Source organism: Cryptomeria japonica, chromosome 9, assembly GCF_030272615.1.
Source record: "Cryptomeria japonica chromosome 9, Sugi_1.0, whole genome shotgun sequence".
NCBI lineage: Eukaryota > Viridiplantae > Streptophyta > Pinopsida > Cupressales > Cupressaceae > Cryptomeria > Cryptomeria japonica.
The window spans coordinates 676,049,668-676,064,133 of record NC_081413.1 but is presented as its reverse complement, the minus strand read 5'-3'; the positions used below and the strand labels follow the sequence as shown (position 1 = coordinate 676,064,133).

The 14,466-nt window shown below is 33.2% G+C and overlaps 1 protein-coding gene across 1 annotated transcript; it reads right to left on the bottom strand.

The window, feature by feature from the left end:
- Nucleotides 1-4,143: 4,143 nt before the first annotated feature.
- LOC131858600 (uncharacterized) lies at nucleotides 4,144-4,956 on the bottom strand. Its single transcript, XM_059211892.1, has 2 exons — nucleotides 4,525-4,956; nucleotides 4,144-4,413 (listed from the first exon to the last, which is right to left on the bottom strand). Exons 1-2 carry the CDS (start codon nucleotides 4,954-4,956, stop codon nucleotides 4,144-4,146), a joined length of 702 nt encoding a protein of 233 aa, XP_059067875.1.
- Nucleotides 4,957-14,466: the final 9,510 nt, after the last annotated feature.

The following is a 14,466-nucleotide window of genomic DNA, read 5'->3' as shown; positions in this document are numbered from 1 at the left end:
AGACCTCTACAAAGAAGACAAGATTTTGCTGATATATATGCTACATGTTCTGATTTTTCTAACACTTCTCATGTTTCCTACTCAGAGTATATGATATAGGAAGGTTTGTTGTTTAAAGGACATCTCCTTTGTATACCCCAATGCTCTAGGAGACAAAACATCATTCAAGAGAAACATCAAGGGGGTCTAGGAGGTCATTTTGGCAATGATAAAACAATGGAGCAGGTTAGTCGGTTCTACTATTGGCCCAAGTTGCAATCAGAAGTAAGGAGATTTGTTGAACAATGTGCCATATTCTAGAGAGAAAAAGGATCAGCAAGTAATGCAGGTTTATATCAGCCCTTAATCATACCCCAAAGGCCTTGGGAATGTTTGATCATGGACTTTGTGTTGGGTTTACCAAGAACACCAAGAGGATTTGATAGTGTTTATGTGGTGGTAGATAGGTTCAGAAAAATGGCTCATTTCATCCCTTGTAAGAGTACCAATGATTCCACCTATATTGAAGGTCTTTTCGTCAAAGAAATAGTAAGAATCCATGGACTTCCAGTTAGCATTGTGAGTGATAGGGATGTTAAGTTTTTGAGTCACTTCTAGAGAACCTTATGGAAGAAGTTGGGTACTAGACTCTCATTTTCATCTGCCTACCATCCACAATCAGATGGTAAGACTGAGGTGGTCAATAGGTCCTTGGGTAATCTCCTAAGGTGTCTCACTAAGGAGCATGGTCAGACTTGGGACTTGGTGATCAGCCAAGCAGAGTATGCATACAATGATTCAGTCAACCGGAGCACAGGTAGAAGTCCTTTTGAAATTGTTTATGAAATGCATCCTAGAGGTGTATTAGAACTTAGTGATATTAGTACAATGAACCACAAGAGTGCTCAAGGAGAGAGTTTTGCTGAAGGTATTAAGGAAATTCATGACAAAGTATGACAGTCCTTGCAACAAAAAACAAAAAAATATAAGGAACAAGCTAATCAATCAAGGAGGAACTTGCAATTTAAGGTTGGAGACTTAGTTTTGGCTTATCTCAGAAAGGAAAGACTTCCAAAAGGAAATCCAACCAAGTTGATGATGAAGAAGATTGGGCCACTCAAGATTGTGCATAAGTTTGGCCAAAATGCCTATGAGGTTGAACTACCTCCTTCTTTGGCCATATCTCCTATTTTCAATGTTTGTGACTTGTATCCCCATAAAGGAGAATATCAAACCTCTTAGATGGATACCACATTGCAATTTGAAGAGGATTGGGTGAAGGATTTACCAGTTAGTCAACCGGTTCAGTTGGAAAGCATCTTGGATACCAAGGTGATCAAGAAGACAAGATGGGCATCTACAAACATTATCTTGTGAAGTGGGCAGGTCTACCTGATTCAAAGGCTATGCGGATGTTAGATTTTGATATAATTCATCATGGAGTGCAACTAGCAGACCTGATAACTCAAGGGACTTGAGTTCCTTGCCCCAGGGGAGTATGGTGCAGGGCACCTAGCTCAAAGTTGTCTTTTCTTGCATTTTAGATTTTTTGTGTGATTTAAAGTTATTTTATGTTGTAATAAGGTGGAATAAGTCCTATGATGCTTTTTGAAGCCATATTTTGGTTGTCCACACTTTTGTTGTGCTCAGGATCCAAAATTGTCATTATCCTGAAATGTTGTCAAAATGTCAATTTTTGGTTTGTACCAGGTGGATGCCTGGAATTTTGCTAGAATGTTTGGAAATGGTTTAAATCCATTTTAGGATGCCATTTGAGTGATTTTTAAGGCCTTATGAGCCTTGGAGCGTGTTTTTGCACTCATAATACAAGTTGTCAAAATTGTCATGACAACTTTTGCATTTTTAGGCAAAAGTTGTCCATAAAGAAAATGGCATTGGAAGTTGGTTGGAACCAACTTGAAATTATGTATAAAACCTTCTAAATATCTCCAATATGAGGTTAATCAACTTTTGGTTTGCATTCAATTCATTTGCCAAGGGTTTCCTATGCTTTTTCTCACATTTGGACTGTTTGTGTTTTGAATTTTTGATTTTGTACGACTTGTATGATATGGTATGGTGCTCATAGTAGCATAGAAAGTTATAAATCTTGGGGGAAAAGACCAAAAAAAAGTCCCAAAAGGGCTAGTCAATTAGGCCTAATAGCAACCGGTAGAAGCAAGTTGAAAGCCTAGGGCTTGGAAGGAAGGTGCAGACCTTTATAATGAATAAAATGACCTTGAAAATACCTAAAAAACATAACCACAAACTTTCAACATGGTTAGAGTGAAGATCCTTGCCGGAGGTCTCTGGAGCCTAGCTGGAGTTTTGGGAAACTAGTAGGAGACCATCTCAAAATTAGAGATTTAGGTCAAAACCAACAAGAAACCTCAAGAGGCTATACCTAGGAGGCAAGCCAATATATTTTAGGCCTTGGAGGTCTAAAGAGTGTACCGTAACAAGTTACCTTGGAGGAGCTTGAGTAGAAGGGTGAGTTGAGGAGTTGGGGTGAGTAAGGGTGAATTGGAGAGCTAGGCACAAGATCTCTGCATCTATAGTCCTCTTCATTCTATTGGATTTCTACTTAATCCAAAATGGTTTCACAAAAAACCATGGCTGGATGATGAGGTCTCTACTGGATGGCAAACATATATGGATAGAGTTTATCCAAATAGAGAAGACTGTACTTTAATTAAAGAGGAAATGTCAAAATATATTGATGGAGTAGATACTTTTTCCCATTGAGATGTCCCATTTGATCAATTGAATATGGAACCCAAGGTATTTTGGGAGAACTATGGAGCAAAAACACCACATCTAAGAGATACCACAATTCGTGTGTTGTCTCAAGTATATATTTGCATATTTAGTCATATAATAATTGAATAAATAATTCATTTTGTTGTTCATTTATTTTAAAATGTTAATATTAATATTATCTATTTTGATTTTGCATAAACAGATCTCTAGTGCTTCTGCATGTGAAAGAAATTGGAGTGAGTATGCTTTCATCCATTCTATGAAGCATAATAGGCTAGGTAGAAAAAAGGCAGAAGATCTTGTGTATATACATTCAAATCTTCATCTTTAATCTCGAGCTTCCATTGATTATAAATCATGGCCTCATAAGATGTGGGACTATGGTGGTTCAATGGATGATGGGATTGATGAGTTGCCAATAGAAGTCCTTGAAGATAATGTAGAGGAAAGCTTACTTGCACCTGAAATGTAGAAAGTTTAAACAACCAAAAACACTTGTTCAACTTCAAACTTTTGATGATATATTTTGGTATTTTAATTATGTAATTGCAAACATTATGATATATGTATTTTTGTTTTGTAGCTAAAATTCATTTTAAATTATGTAGAAGTGCTCTATAATATTCGTGTTCCTTATTTTGATTATGTTTTGTATTTAAAAAACATATATATATATATATATATATATATACGTTTCTTATATGCAACCTTAAAATATTGCTTTTCTCATCATGTTGTCATTTCTGTTTCGTTTCTCATTTCTCGTTTCTGGCAACATAGGTTTGGACCTGCTCAATCCATTTTGGAGACAAATGAGTTGTGGATTTTTCATAGTCTACAATTCGATCAAATGTTCGTATGCAGCGATTTATTTTCTCATTTAAGCTCATGTTTGGATGGTTTATCAGCCCATTTCCATTGCTTTTATTGGCCTTGTCTTAATCTCTGGCGATTTGTACTTGTACCAAATTTGCCTTTGAGCTTATCCCTTGAACAACGGTTCAATATTATTGGTTGTGGTATAGATCATTGGTAAACATTTTTGGTAGAGTGATCAATCCATCAAGTTTCTAGGGTGTTGTTCGAAGCTATGTTGCCAGAAATGAGAAATGAGAAATGAAATGGAAACAACAACGTGATGAGAAACACAATATTTTAAGGTTGAGTATAAGAAACGTACATATATATATATATATATATATATATATATTTGTTTGTTAAATACAAAACATAATCAAAATAAGGATCAAGAATATTATAGATCACTTCTACATAATTTAAAATGAATTTTAGCTACAAAACAAAAATACATATATCATAATGTTTGTAATTACATAATTAAAATATCAAAATATATCATCAAAAGTTTGAAGTTGAACAAGTGTTTTTGGTTGTTTCAACTTTCTACATTTCAGCTGCAAGTAAGATTTCCTCTACATTATCTTCAAGGACTTCTATTAGCAACTCATTAGTCCCATCATCCATTGAACCACCATAGTCCCACATCTTATGAGGCCCTGATTTATAATTAGTGGAAGCTCGATATAAAAGACAAAGATTTGAATGTACATACACAAGATCTTCCGCCTTTTTGCTACCTAGCCTATTACGCTTCATAGAATGGATGAAAGCATACTCACTCCAATTTCTTTCGCACACAAAAGCACTAGAGGCCTGTTTATGAAAAATCAAAGTAGATAATATTAATATTAACATTTTAAAATAAATGAACAACAAAATGAATTATTATTCAATTATTATATGACTAAATATGCAAATATTTACTTGAGACAACACACGAATTGTGGTATCTCTTAGATGTGGTGTTTTTGCTCCATAGTTCTCCCAAAATACCTTGGGTTCCATATTCAATCGATCAAATGGGACATCTCGATGGGAAAAATTATCTACTCCATTAATATATTTTGACATTTCCTCTTTAATTAAAATACGGTCTTCTCTATTTGGATAAACTCTATCCATATATGTTTGCCATCTAGTTGAAACCTCATCATCCAACCATGGTTTTTTGTGAAACCATTTTGGATTAAGTAGAAATCCAACAGAATGAAGAGGACTATGAAGCATCTTCCATCTTTGTAAACTATATTCCCAAACAATATCCTTTGTTTCTTGATCAAATGATGGTGCCCCAATAGTAAATATATCTTGTAGTCTCTCCCTCATTTGATCTAGTTTCTCAAATAGATCTCCCATGCATGGTTTATCATTATCAAAAAGATGAAGGACTTCAAGAATGGGCCAAGAAAGTGTCAAAAGGTCACTTGCTTGTTGCCAAAATAAAAATTATCCACTACCAATTATGAGATCAAAAATTTCATCACATGCTTGGCTACTGGTACTTGGTCTATCTCTCCATCTCTCCCATTCAGTGGACACCACCATTTGTCTTAATTCTTGTTTTACCTTCACAATTCTATCAACCATGATAAAATTGGAAGCAAAACGTATTTATGCACATCTAAGAAACTACGAAGAAGCATATTTCCTATATATAGCATGTGACATAGAGTGATTTACAACAAAATGCTGTATTTTTTTAACATTTGCAACTACCTCACATATCCAAGGAAGCTTATTGTGTAAATCTTTAAGAAGCAAGTTCATGCAGTGCACTACACATAGTGTCCAAAAAATGTTTGGATATTCATCTTCGATCCTCCCTCCTACTAAGACATTGTTTGAAGCATTATTAGTTATAATTTGCACAACATTATTTCTTCCAACCTGTTCAATTGCTTCTCAAAAAATACCTGCCAAATATGTTGCATCTTTTATATGACCTGAAGTATCATGTGATTTTATAAATATTTTACCCTTAGGTGAAGAAAGAAGAATATTGATTAGTGGTCTATGTGCAATGTCCATCCAACCATCAGAAACTATAGAAACACCTGTATATGACCAACTATCTCTAATATCTTGTAGTCTTTCTTCAATATGTTTCTTCTCATCATCTAACACAACAGTGTGAAGTTTTTCATAACTTGGAGGCACATATCCTTTGGGCGCATTATTGACCATCCTCATAGCCTCTTTCCATAAAGGAGACCTAGCTATGTTGAATGGCATTCCACAACCAAAGAAAACTCTTCCAATAGTAGAATCTACATTCTTTCTATCGGTAGCATCAAACATTTTCCCAAGTTGAGATTCATAAATAGAGGTAGAAGCACTCCCTTGTTGAAAATCTTTTGATTGTCCTTGAGGAGATTTTAAAGACTCTACATAATTGAACTTTCTAATCAAATTAGATCTTTCTCCTTTTGGAATTTGCTTGCAAACAACTATGTAATGCCTGCCAAAATACCCTAGAGAAATATAGCTAAAAACATGCTAATTTAATTTTTCTTTTTTAAACAATACAGCACATAACATCACTTAAGCAATGTAGCAAGCACACAACAACATTTAAGTGTTATGAACATAGAATAATTCACTCAAGCTATTCAAACAATTGCGCAAGTGGAATACAATAAATCATTACTACCAACTCCCTAGGGTATCTCAATGCCATTACTTAATCTACCTACATAAGAAATAAACATTTACTTTCATCCAAATCAATACCTCATAATCTTAGTCATTATACACACATAGGTGCATCGTAGCAATACCTAACACTCATGATATGCAATCTACTTAATCTTTCATTTAACATGAGATTCTATCTTTCAATGCACATCTATTTCCCTTTTCGCTTAGATTCATTTTATATGCCAAGTCCAAATGTTCCTATTACTATTAACCAACGTTTTACTATAAACATTGCCATACACATACTAGGATTAATCCCTTACATTGCATTAACATGATTTCCATTTACAATTAACTTCTACATAGTCATTTATAATTCTATGCTCCTAGCATACTTATTACTTCATCATGATTCTAAAAGCACATAATGCAATACTCACAAAGTCTCGTTAAACATTTAACCCATAGCTCATCTAATACTCATAAAATCTCTTACACTATATCAATTAACCAACAATCATCTTATTACAAATCAGGCAACTACACGAATTCATCTTAACACAAACTATGATACAATATCCTAATTCCATAACCACTAATAGCATCCACCAAATGGAGATATAATATTAAACCAATACACATGATACATTATAATCCTTTTCTAAAAGACAAGCATTCATTTTACCATCTACCCATACACTTACTAGTAATTTCTATTAATAAGATTAGCAATTCATTCACTAAGAAGATCCATACAATATATCATAAGGAACCTTCAATTACACCCCAATCATTATAAGATTTCAATTCAATCATTAGATCACTGTCTACGAAGTATGATACTATAATTTCAAATTATTTAATCATAACTCATAAACATGTGCTAAGATATCTTCCAACATTACTCAAACTCATACATCCTATCAAGACATAACATTTCTTCTACTTAAATCATTAGTTAAAGACATCATTTCAAATCTAATACCATTGTCATAACATTTACACCATTTTCTTTTAACATGGCTTATCAAGAACACGAAATGCATCATTAAATTCTAAACCACCATACTTATCCACATCTCATGCATCCATTTCATTTAATATAAATGTGTTACAATACAACTCAAGGTTCATCATTACAATCACATACCATAACCAAAAGCTATTACTATAACTAGAACAACATAATCATTTCTCATAAGCATGGCTTCTTTTACAACCATTACATAAGAATTTCATTACATAAGTCACATCATCATTTGCATTCTTGCTGCAATTATTATCCATGAACAATATGAAGAAGCATCCTTATCCATGCAAGAAGAATCCAAAGACAGGAGCATCCCAATGGTTTAAAAGCACCAACCACCCGACCATGTGGAACCAAAGGAACCACCCCCCGTGCTAGGAGATGACACAATCCCAACACACACTCTACATCTAGGTTGACACTCAAAACCAAAGAGACTAACCAACAAGGACGCTCAAGCAAGAACTCACACAGAGCCACAAGAATAAACTCCCAGAGGCGTAAAACTCATCAGGACATAAATGCATCCAATAAGCATAATCATAAATTATAAAGGGGGAACACATGTAGGAGTGGAGTGTCATCACATGCCATCCTCATAACATAATAACACAAGGCACTATTCTGATGGACATGTGGAGCCATCTCAACCTATGAGAGACCAAGGGAGATTAGCTTACCATCTTCACGGCCTTCTCATGCTTATCCTAAAACATCCTCCCTAGGACTAAGCCATGAGGCTCAAAACTATTCATTATCTTGTTTAAATGAGTTATAATTTTTCCATCCCAATAAATTCATTATCAATGTTATCACTTGTTTACAAATCATGGAAAACTCCAATGTGCCCTAGTGGTCTAGACTTCATGCATCCTTACAAAGAACCTCATGCAAGCCTATCTCTCGTGACCCCGATCATCACAAGGAAGCCCACTCCTCCTAACATGGCCCAACAACACATCACAAGAGGCTCTACCAACATAAATACATGAAAATAATACTCAATGCAACCAATAACTTCCACACATACTCTCACAACATATGCAAGGCTACAACAACATCAATATAACAAAATGAGCCTCTTGGCTAGCAATAAACAAAGGCATATCAAGCCATCAAATGTTGCCATCAAATAGAAGATAACATCACAACAAGGCCTACTCACTTGCTGGTCCAAAATAGCATACATATTCACCTCAATCATCCATGGCCTATTCACATGGAAGAGAGTCTATAATGTCCACAATGGTGCAGAGGAGCAAATATACATGAGACCATCCAAATACATCGAAACTGATAAAAGCCAAATATGGAAAATATAACAGCCCTCAAATAAAGCATCTGGTACAAAAATTAATATGGAAAGTACCACACAAGAAAACAAATAGCAAATTAACCTACAGGAAAAACTACAGGAAAAATTACAGGGAAAAACCACAAGAAACCATTTCTCACATTCGAACTTGATTTCTCAAAAACAAGAATATAAAAATAATCCTTTCCAAATCTGATTTCTGAAAATCCAGAAAAAACACCAGTCCAAGCCTTTAAACCAATTTAAATCCAACCACCAAAAATCTCCAAATTCATCTCAGAAATTCATTCACCAAAGATGCCAACCCTCATGAATGCACAGGTAGGCCTATTTATCAAAACAAAACAAAACAAAACAAAACAAAACCAAGCAAAACCATGCTCCAATCAAAATATTTCAGAAATATTATATTCCATACCTACCTTCCCAAAGTTCAAGAAAATAAAATATATTTTCTACCTACCATAAACTTCCAGCCAATCAAATCCAAGGGTAGGTAAAATAAATTAAACCATTGACTTGGGGTGAAAATAACTTTTAAATAAAAGAATACAAATTACCCCCCCTTTTAATTACTTAATGGGTAAAATAATATTACCCAATAAATAAAATTCACTTCAACATTAAATAAATAACAAACACTTGAAGGCCAATATTAAATCAAAACTCCATGCACGACACAAACTCAGAAAGACACATAAGACTTTCAGCAAATCGGGAAATACAAATATTTCCCACAAACTATAGAATAAAACCTTACAACAAATGTATGCCTTCATATATTTCCTTCCTCACTATACAAATTTTAGATTCATTTCCCCAATCTCACACATTCAATCTACAGACACGGAGCATACAGGAAAACTGTAAAATAAAATATAAAAATGTAGAATACATCTCCAACCTGCAACCCGTGTTATGGAAGAAGCTGAAGAAGAGATTCCACCAGCCAACCAAATCCAACCCAAGCTCCAGCCAAAATCCAAGAGAGAAGAAAACCAAAACCAGGAAGAAAACTTGTTGGAGAAATTTTTTTAGAGAGGAACCAACCCACGAAAAATTCACATAAAAGAAAATAAAAAGACAAACATTAACCAAAAACCCTAGCCTCAATCTCAGCCAATCAAAATATTCCAATCTATAATATAGTTTACCAACCCCACCATATAATATAATTTTACCTCTCTTTTTAAATTCAACCAATAAGAGAAGAGGGTAGATAAGGTAAATATAAATCATGCTTTTTACAATTTGGTGGGAATGTTCTATCATTTTATTATTTATACAACCCACTTAATATAAAATTCAAACTAATAAATAAAACATGAGTCACAATTATATAAATCAAATGGGGAAATTAAATTAAATAAACCAAAGGCTCATAAATGAATTAATGAACCAGATAAACATTAAAAGCCAAATAAATATTAAACCATAGGCGATTAAATAAATAAATAAATAAATACCAATAAAGGTCAAATTACAAATAAATATAAAACACATCATAAGCTAAACAATAAATATTAAATCATCATTAAAATAAATAAATATTTAAATATCAAATAATCAAATATCCAAAAAGGCAAGAATCCAATAAATTAAATTAAACATTAGATAACCAAATAATCAAATCACTATTAATCAAAATAATTAAAATAAACATCATTAATTATTTAATCTCGCATCAATAATCAAATAGTCAATTTCAATATAAAAGGAATAATCAGCCAATACTAGCATACTCACAACACAGAAGAAACTCAACTTACTAACTATCATGATGACTTGCGCCAAGACACTGACGACTCACAGTGAACAACTTAGACCTAGAGTATGCGAGGGGAAATTGTGCCAACTCTGAATCACATACCATTGGGATTTAAAGACATGCTCAGACCTGTGGAGTCAGGTGGAGTCGACGTCTGGTACCTGCATAGCCTGCATCCACAAAGCAACAATACGACATATGCATATATATATATATATATATATATATATTATAACAGACAAGGGTTAGAGAATTGCAACGATACATCCCGCTCGCAATGAGTGATGTGGAATTGTCTCTATCCCAAAGACAGTCATACAACAATCAAACACACCATCAAATCAACTCATCATAGATAATCAGATCAACTCATTAAATATGGTTAGTACATAAAAACATCATCAAGTGCATGATTAGTATAATTCACAATTATAGTAAGGCATGTAAAATCCATCAACAATTATGCTCATCAAATCACATGATCAATATAATCTTTCGATAGTCAATCACATAATAAGCATATAGTGTCTAATAAATCACACGATCATTAATGATAGTATCAACATCCTATAAATCATTTGAAATAGCTTATGCCCAATAGTGTCTATCACGCATGAATTAAAGGTCAACTCTAGTCAAACAAGTCAAGTCAGGGGTGGACCCTACAAACTATTTGTTCTTTTTTGCCAACCCCCAACAAATGATATCAAACTCGTGCAATTGAACCAGTCTTGTTTGATTTGCAATGTGGGCAATACCATGGCCTACTTCCAGAACTTCCATAATTTGCAGCTGAATAATTTCCGGCTATAGTAACAATTTTCCACAACCTTTGATCAAATTCTTTCTTTGCTTTATTATATTAAGTGGGTTTTCTAGATTCATTTTGTGATTCTAACATAGAAGGATTTGAGGGGGTACCGTCCATATTTTTTGAAATGTTGTTTACAAGTATATATAATTTCAAAACAAAAATACATACAACCAAGAAATATGTTTCAAAATTTTACAATGTGAACTTTTTATTCAAAAAAAAAAATGCAGAATTGATTCATGTGCTAAGATTTATTTTATACCAATAAAAAATGATCTATAAACTCATGGATAGAATAAATAAGCATATGTGAAAAACAAATTCTTAACTCTCTTCTTTTTCCTGTAAATCCTTCAATCAATTCTCTTTACAAACACTGTTTAGTAAATTTTAATCTTTCTTTCAATCATTTAATAACCAAATTGAAACATAGAATATTTCTAAAATAACTTCTACTATGTATATAAAATTTACTTTATAATTTAATTAAAAAAATAAAAAATAGTAAATCTCTAAATTAATTTCTAAACTAATTTTAAAAAAAACAAAACAATATAGTAAATTTCTAAACTAAAATAATATGTAAGGAAATCTTCTTTATAATCTCCCCTATTAATTTTTAAATTTTTTTGGAAAAATCGAACTCCCAAATCCCCACTCCTGTGAATATTAGAAAGTTAAAAAATATGTGCTTTGCAGAAACGTGTAGTGAATATTAAAACAGAAAGTTAAAAAATATATTTAAAAAAGGTTAAAACAAATCATTCCATATGCTGGCACCACCAAGAAACCCGTTTCTCCAGTGTTGAAACCAGTTTCCTTCGTTGAAACGGGAAACAACAGGGTGTCATCCCGTTTCTGGCAATAGAGGTCCAAACCACCGATTAAAGGGATTTATGTGCTCATCCAAAAATGCCTATGATGGAAGCTGGAGATGACAAGAATTTTTTCATGAATAAGATCAAACACAAGCTTTGAAATAGTATCACACCTCCAATATTGGCTCTATAATAGATCTGGAGAAAATACTTTAGAGATGATCAATTATGCAAGCCCAATAAAGATTAATGCAAATGTCAACAAACATCAAGTGTTGAGGAGCAGGGAAAAGTATGAGTCAATAGACACTCACAAGCCGTCAATGGATGGACCCACGAGGTTATGAACTATGAAACTCGAACAAACACAATGACAAATACAATACGGATTGTAGAGGCCTTGGGACAATAAAACCATGAGCCAAACAAGGGTAGCATCACCTCTACAAAATATGAGATGTACCTGACAATTGAGGAAGATTTAGTATCCAGAGATAATACATGAGCTCACAAAAAAAATTCATCACATGATGTGTTTCAAATCATTCGACCAATAGATATATGTTGGTTATGAACACTGTAGACACCTAAAATTGTCCTAGTCTAATTAAATAAATATTTTACCCCAAGCCTTCTATTAATTATAAATAGATCTTTATTTACTTAATTAATTCACTAATCCTCTTCTAGCCTTTCCCCATTAAATAATTTTATTTATTTATTTAAATTATCCTTTTCCTAAATTAAATAAATATTTAATTTATTTATTTGGTCTCGTCTTTTCTATTAATTAAATAAATCTTTATTTATTTAATTAATTCATTTAATTTTTGCCTCCATGACACTTGTCATTCATCTCTTAATTTACCTTTAACCACCTCTCTAATATTTTCCTATTTTTATACCGAGCCTCTAATCCTAGCCAACCATTTATCCCTCCACCTCTTATTCCCATCCCTCCATTTTTTTAGGGTACTCTTTATAAAAGATGATCCTTTCATCCTTATCAATCCCTAATCGATAATGTGAATCCTAATAGTGATCAACCATTCAAGCAACTACACAACCTCAATACGCTCTTTGTTGAGCTCTTGTGCACAATACAAAATTTGAGAGCAACCATTTTATCAAGAAAGATCAATGAAGATAGGAAACAATGGAGATAAAACCCTAATGAGCAAGTGAATTGTATAATCATTGATGTATGGTGGATTTAATTGTAGAACTAGGGTTTTATGTGGTTGGATCTTTATGAGTTTACAATAGTTTAGTCTTCCAATTTCACCACACACAAACACAATGCCGAATCTATTATGCTCTCAATGAATAATGTAGAGCACCCTATGATCATATTTGAGAAAGTCGATCATCAATCAGTAAAACAATCCACCGAGCCTTGTGCAACATATGAATTGTTTTTTGTCTCAAAGTGCAATGATTGGGAGTGGATGAAGTCACCTCATTGTTGAAACCAAGCGATTTGGAGGGAGTCGACCCAAGATGACTTTCAAATAAAATGCCTCCAAGAGATGCTTGACAACCAAACACCGATGTTGGCTTCACAAATGAATATCCAATGAGGGGGGTCGATCCAAAGATAAATTTTGTAGCGAGAATAGAATGGAGCCCCCAAACAATGAATGCATTGGTCAAAACAAAATTCTTGTAGCTAATATGATGAGATTACAAGCAAGCCGATCTTTAATATGTAGAAAATACGTCCAGCTCAATCATAAAGCCTAATCATTGTCAGGTCAAACAATGAGTATATCTGTAGAAACTAAAATGGAAGGAGCCTTCCAAACTATAAATGCCAACCAAGCTAATGACTAGAAATTGGAGGACAAAACAACTTTTGCCAAACGATAATGTAAAACCATTGGTTAAAATAATGATCATTGGGATTTTTTTATTTTTTTTTGCAATTAATTTAGTGTAATCAAATGTGTCAACTACAAATCTATTTCCTTCAAATATGACCTCAAAATAGATTGATGAAAATTCTGAATAGCGGAAGGAGTTGTTGGATGTTGGATTTGAAACCATGTAGAAATTATCAATTTTTCAAAATCAACAAACAACTATAAACCTTTACAATAGAGAATATGATATTTCATCAATAGATGAATGATATTGAGATTGAGATAAAGAAAATGTACAATAAGCTCTTTTAATATAGGTAAGAGAAATGATGCAAGCACCAATGAGATGCAAAGGTAGGTACAACCAACCAACACAAAATAATAGATGTAGGTAAAAGATAAAATATAATAAACCTTACCTAACACCTAGAAAATGATAAATTTGCCTAGGTAAACTTAAGCATGTGAGTAAATATAATTTACTCCAACAAAAACACTTATGATTTTGTAGGAGATTATTCATTATGGGGGCCTACATAGTCTCTATCTTTCCCTCCTATGAGTGGGACATCATTTGTATCTTCATAATGGATTTTGTACTTGGGGGGTATTGATGTTGAGA

Coding starts and splice junctions, on each gene's coding strand:
- LOC131858600 (XM_059211892.1), bottom strand. CDS start 4,956: ATGGGAGATCTATTTGAGAAACTAGATCAAATGAGGGAGAGACTACAA. Junction 4,414..4,524: donor CAATTCGTGTGTTGTCTCAA/GTAAATATTTGC, acceptor TTTCATAAACAG/GCCTCTAGTGCTTTTGTGTG.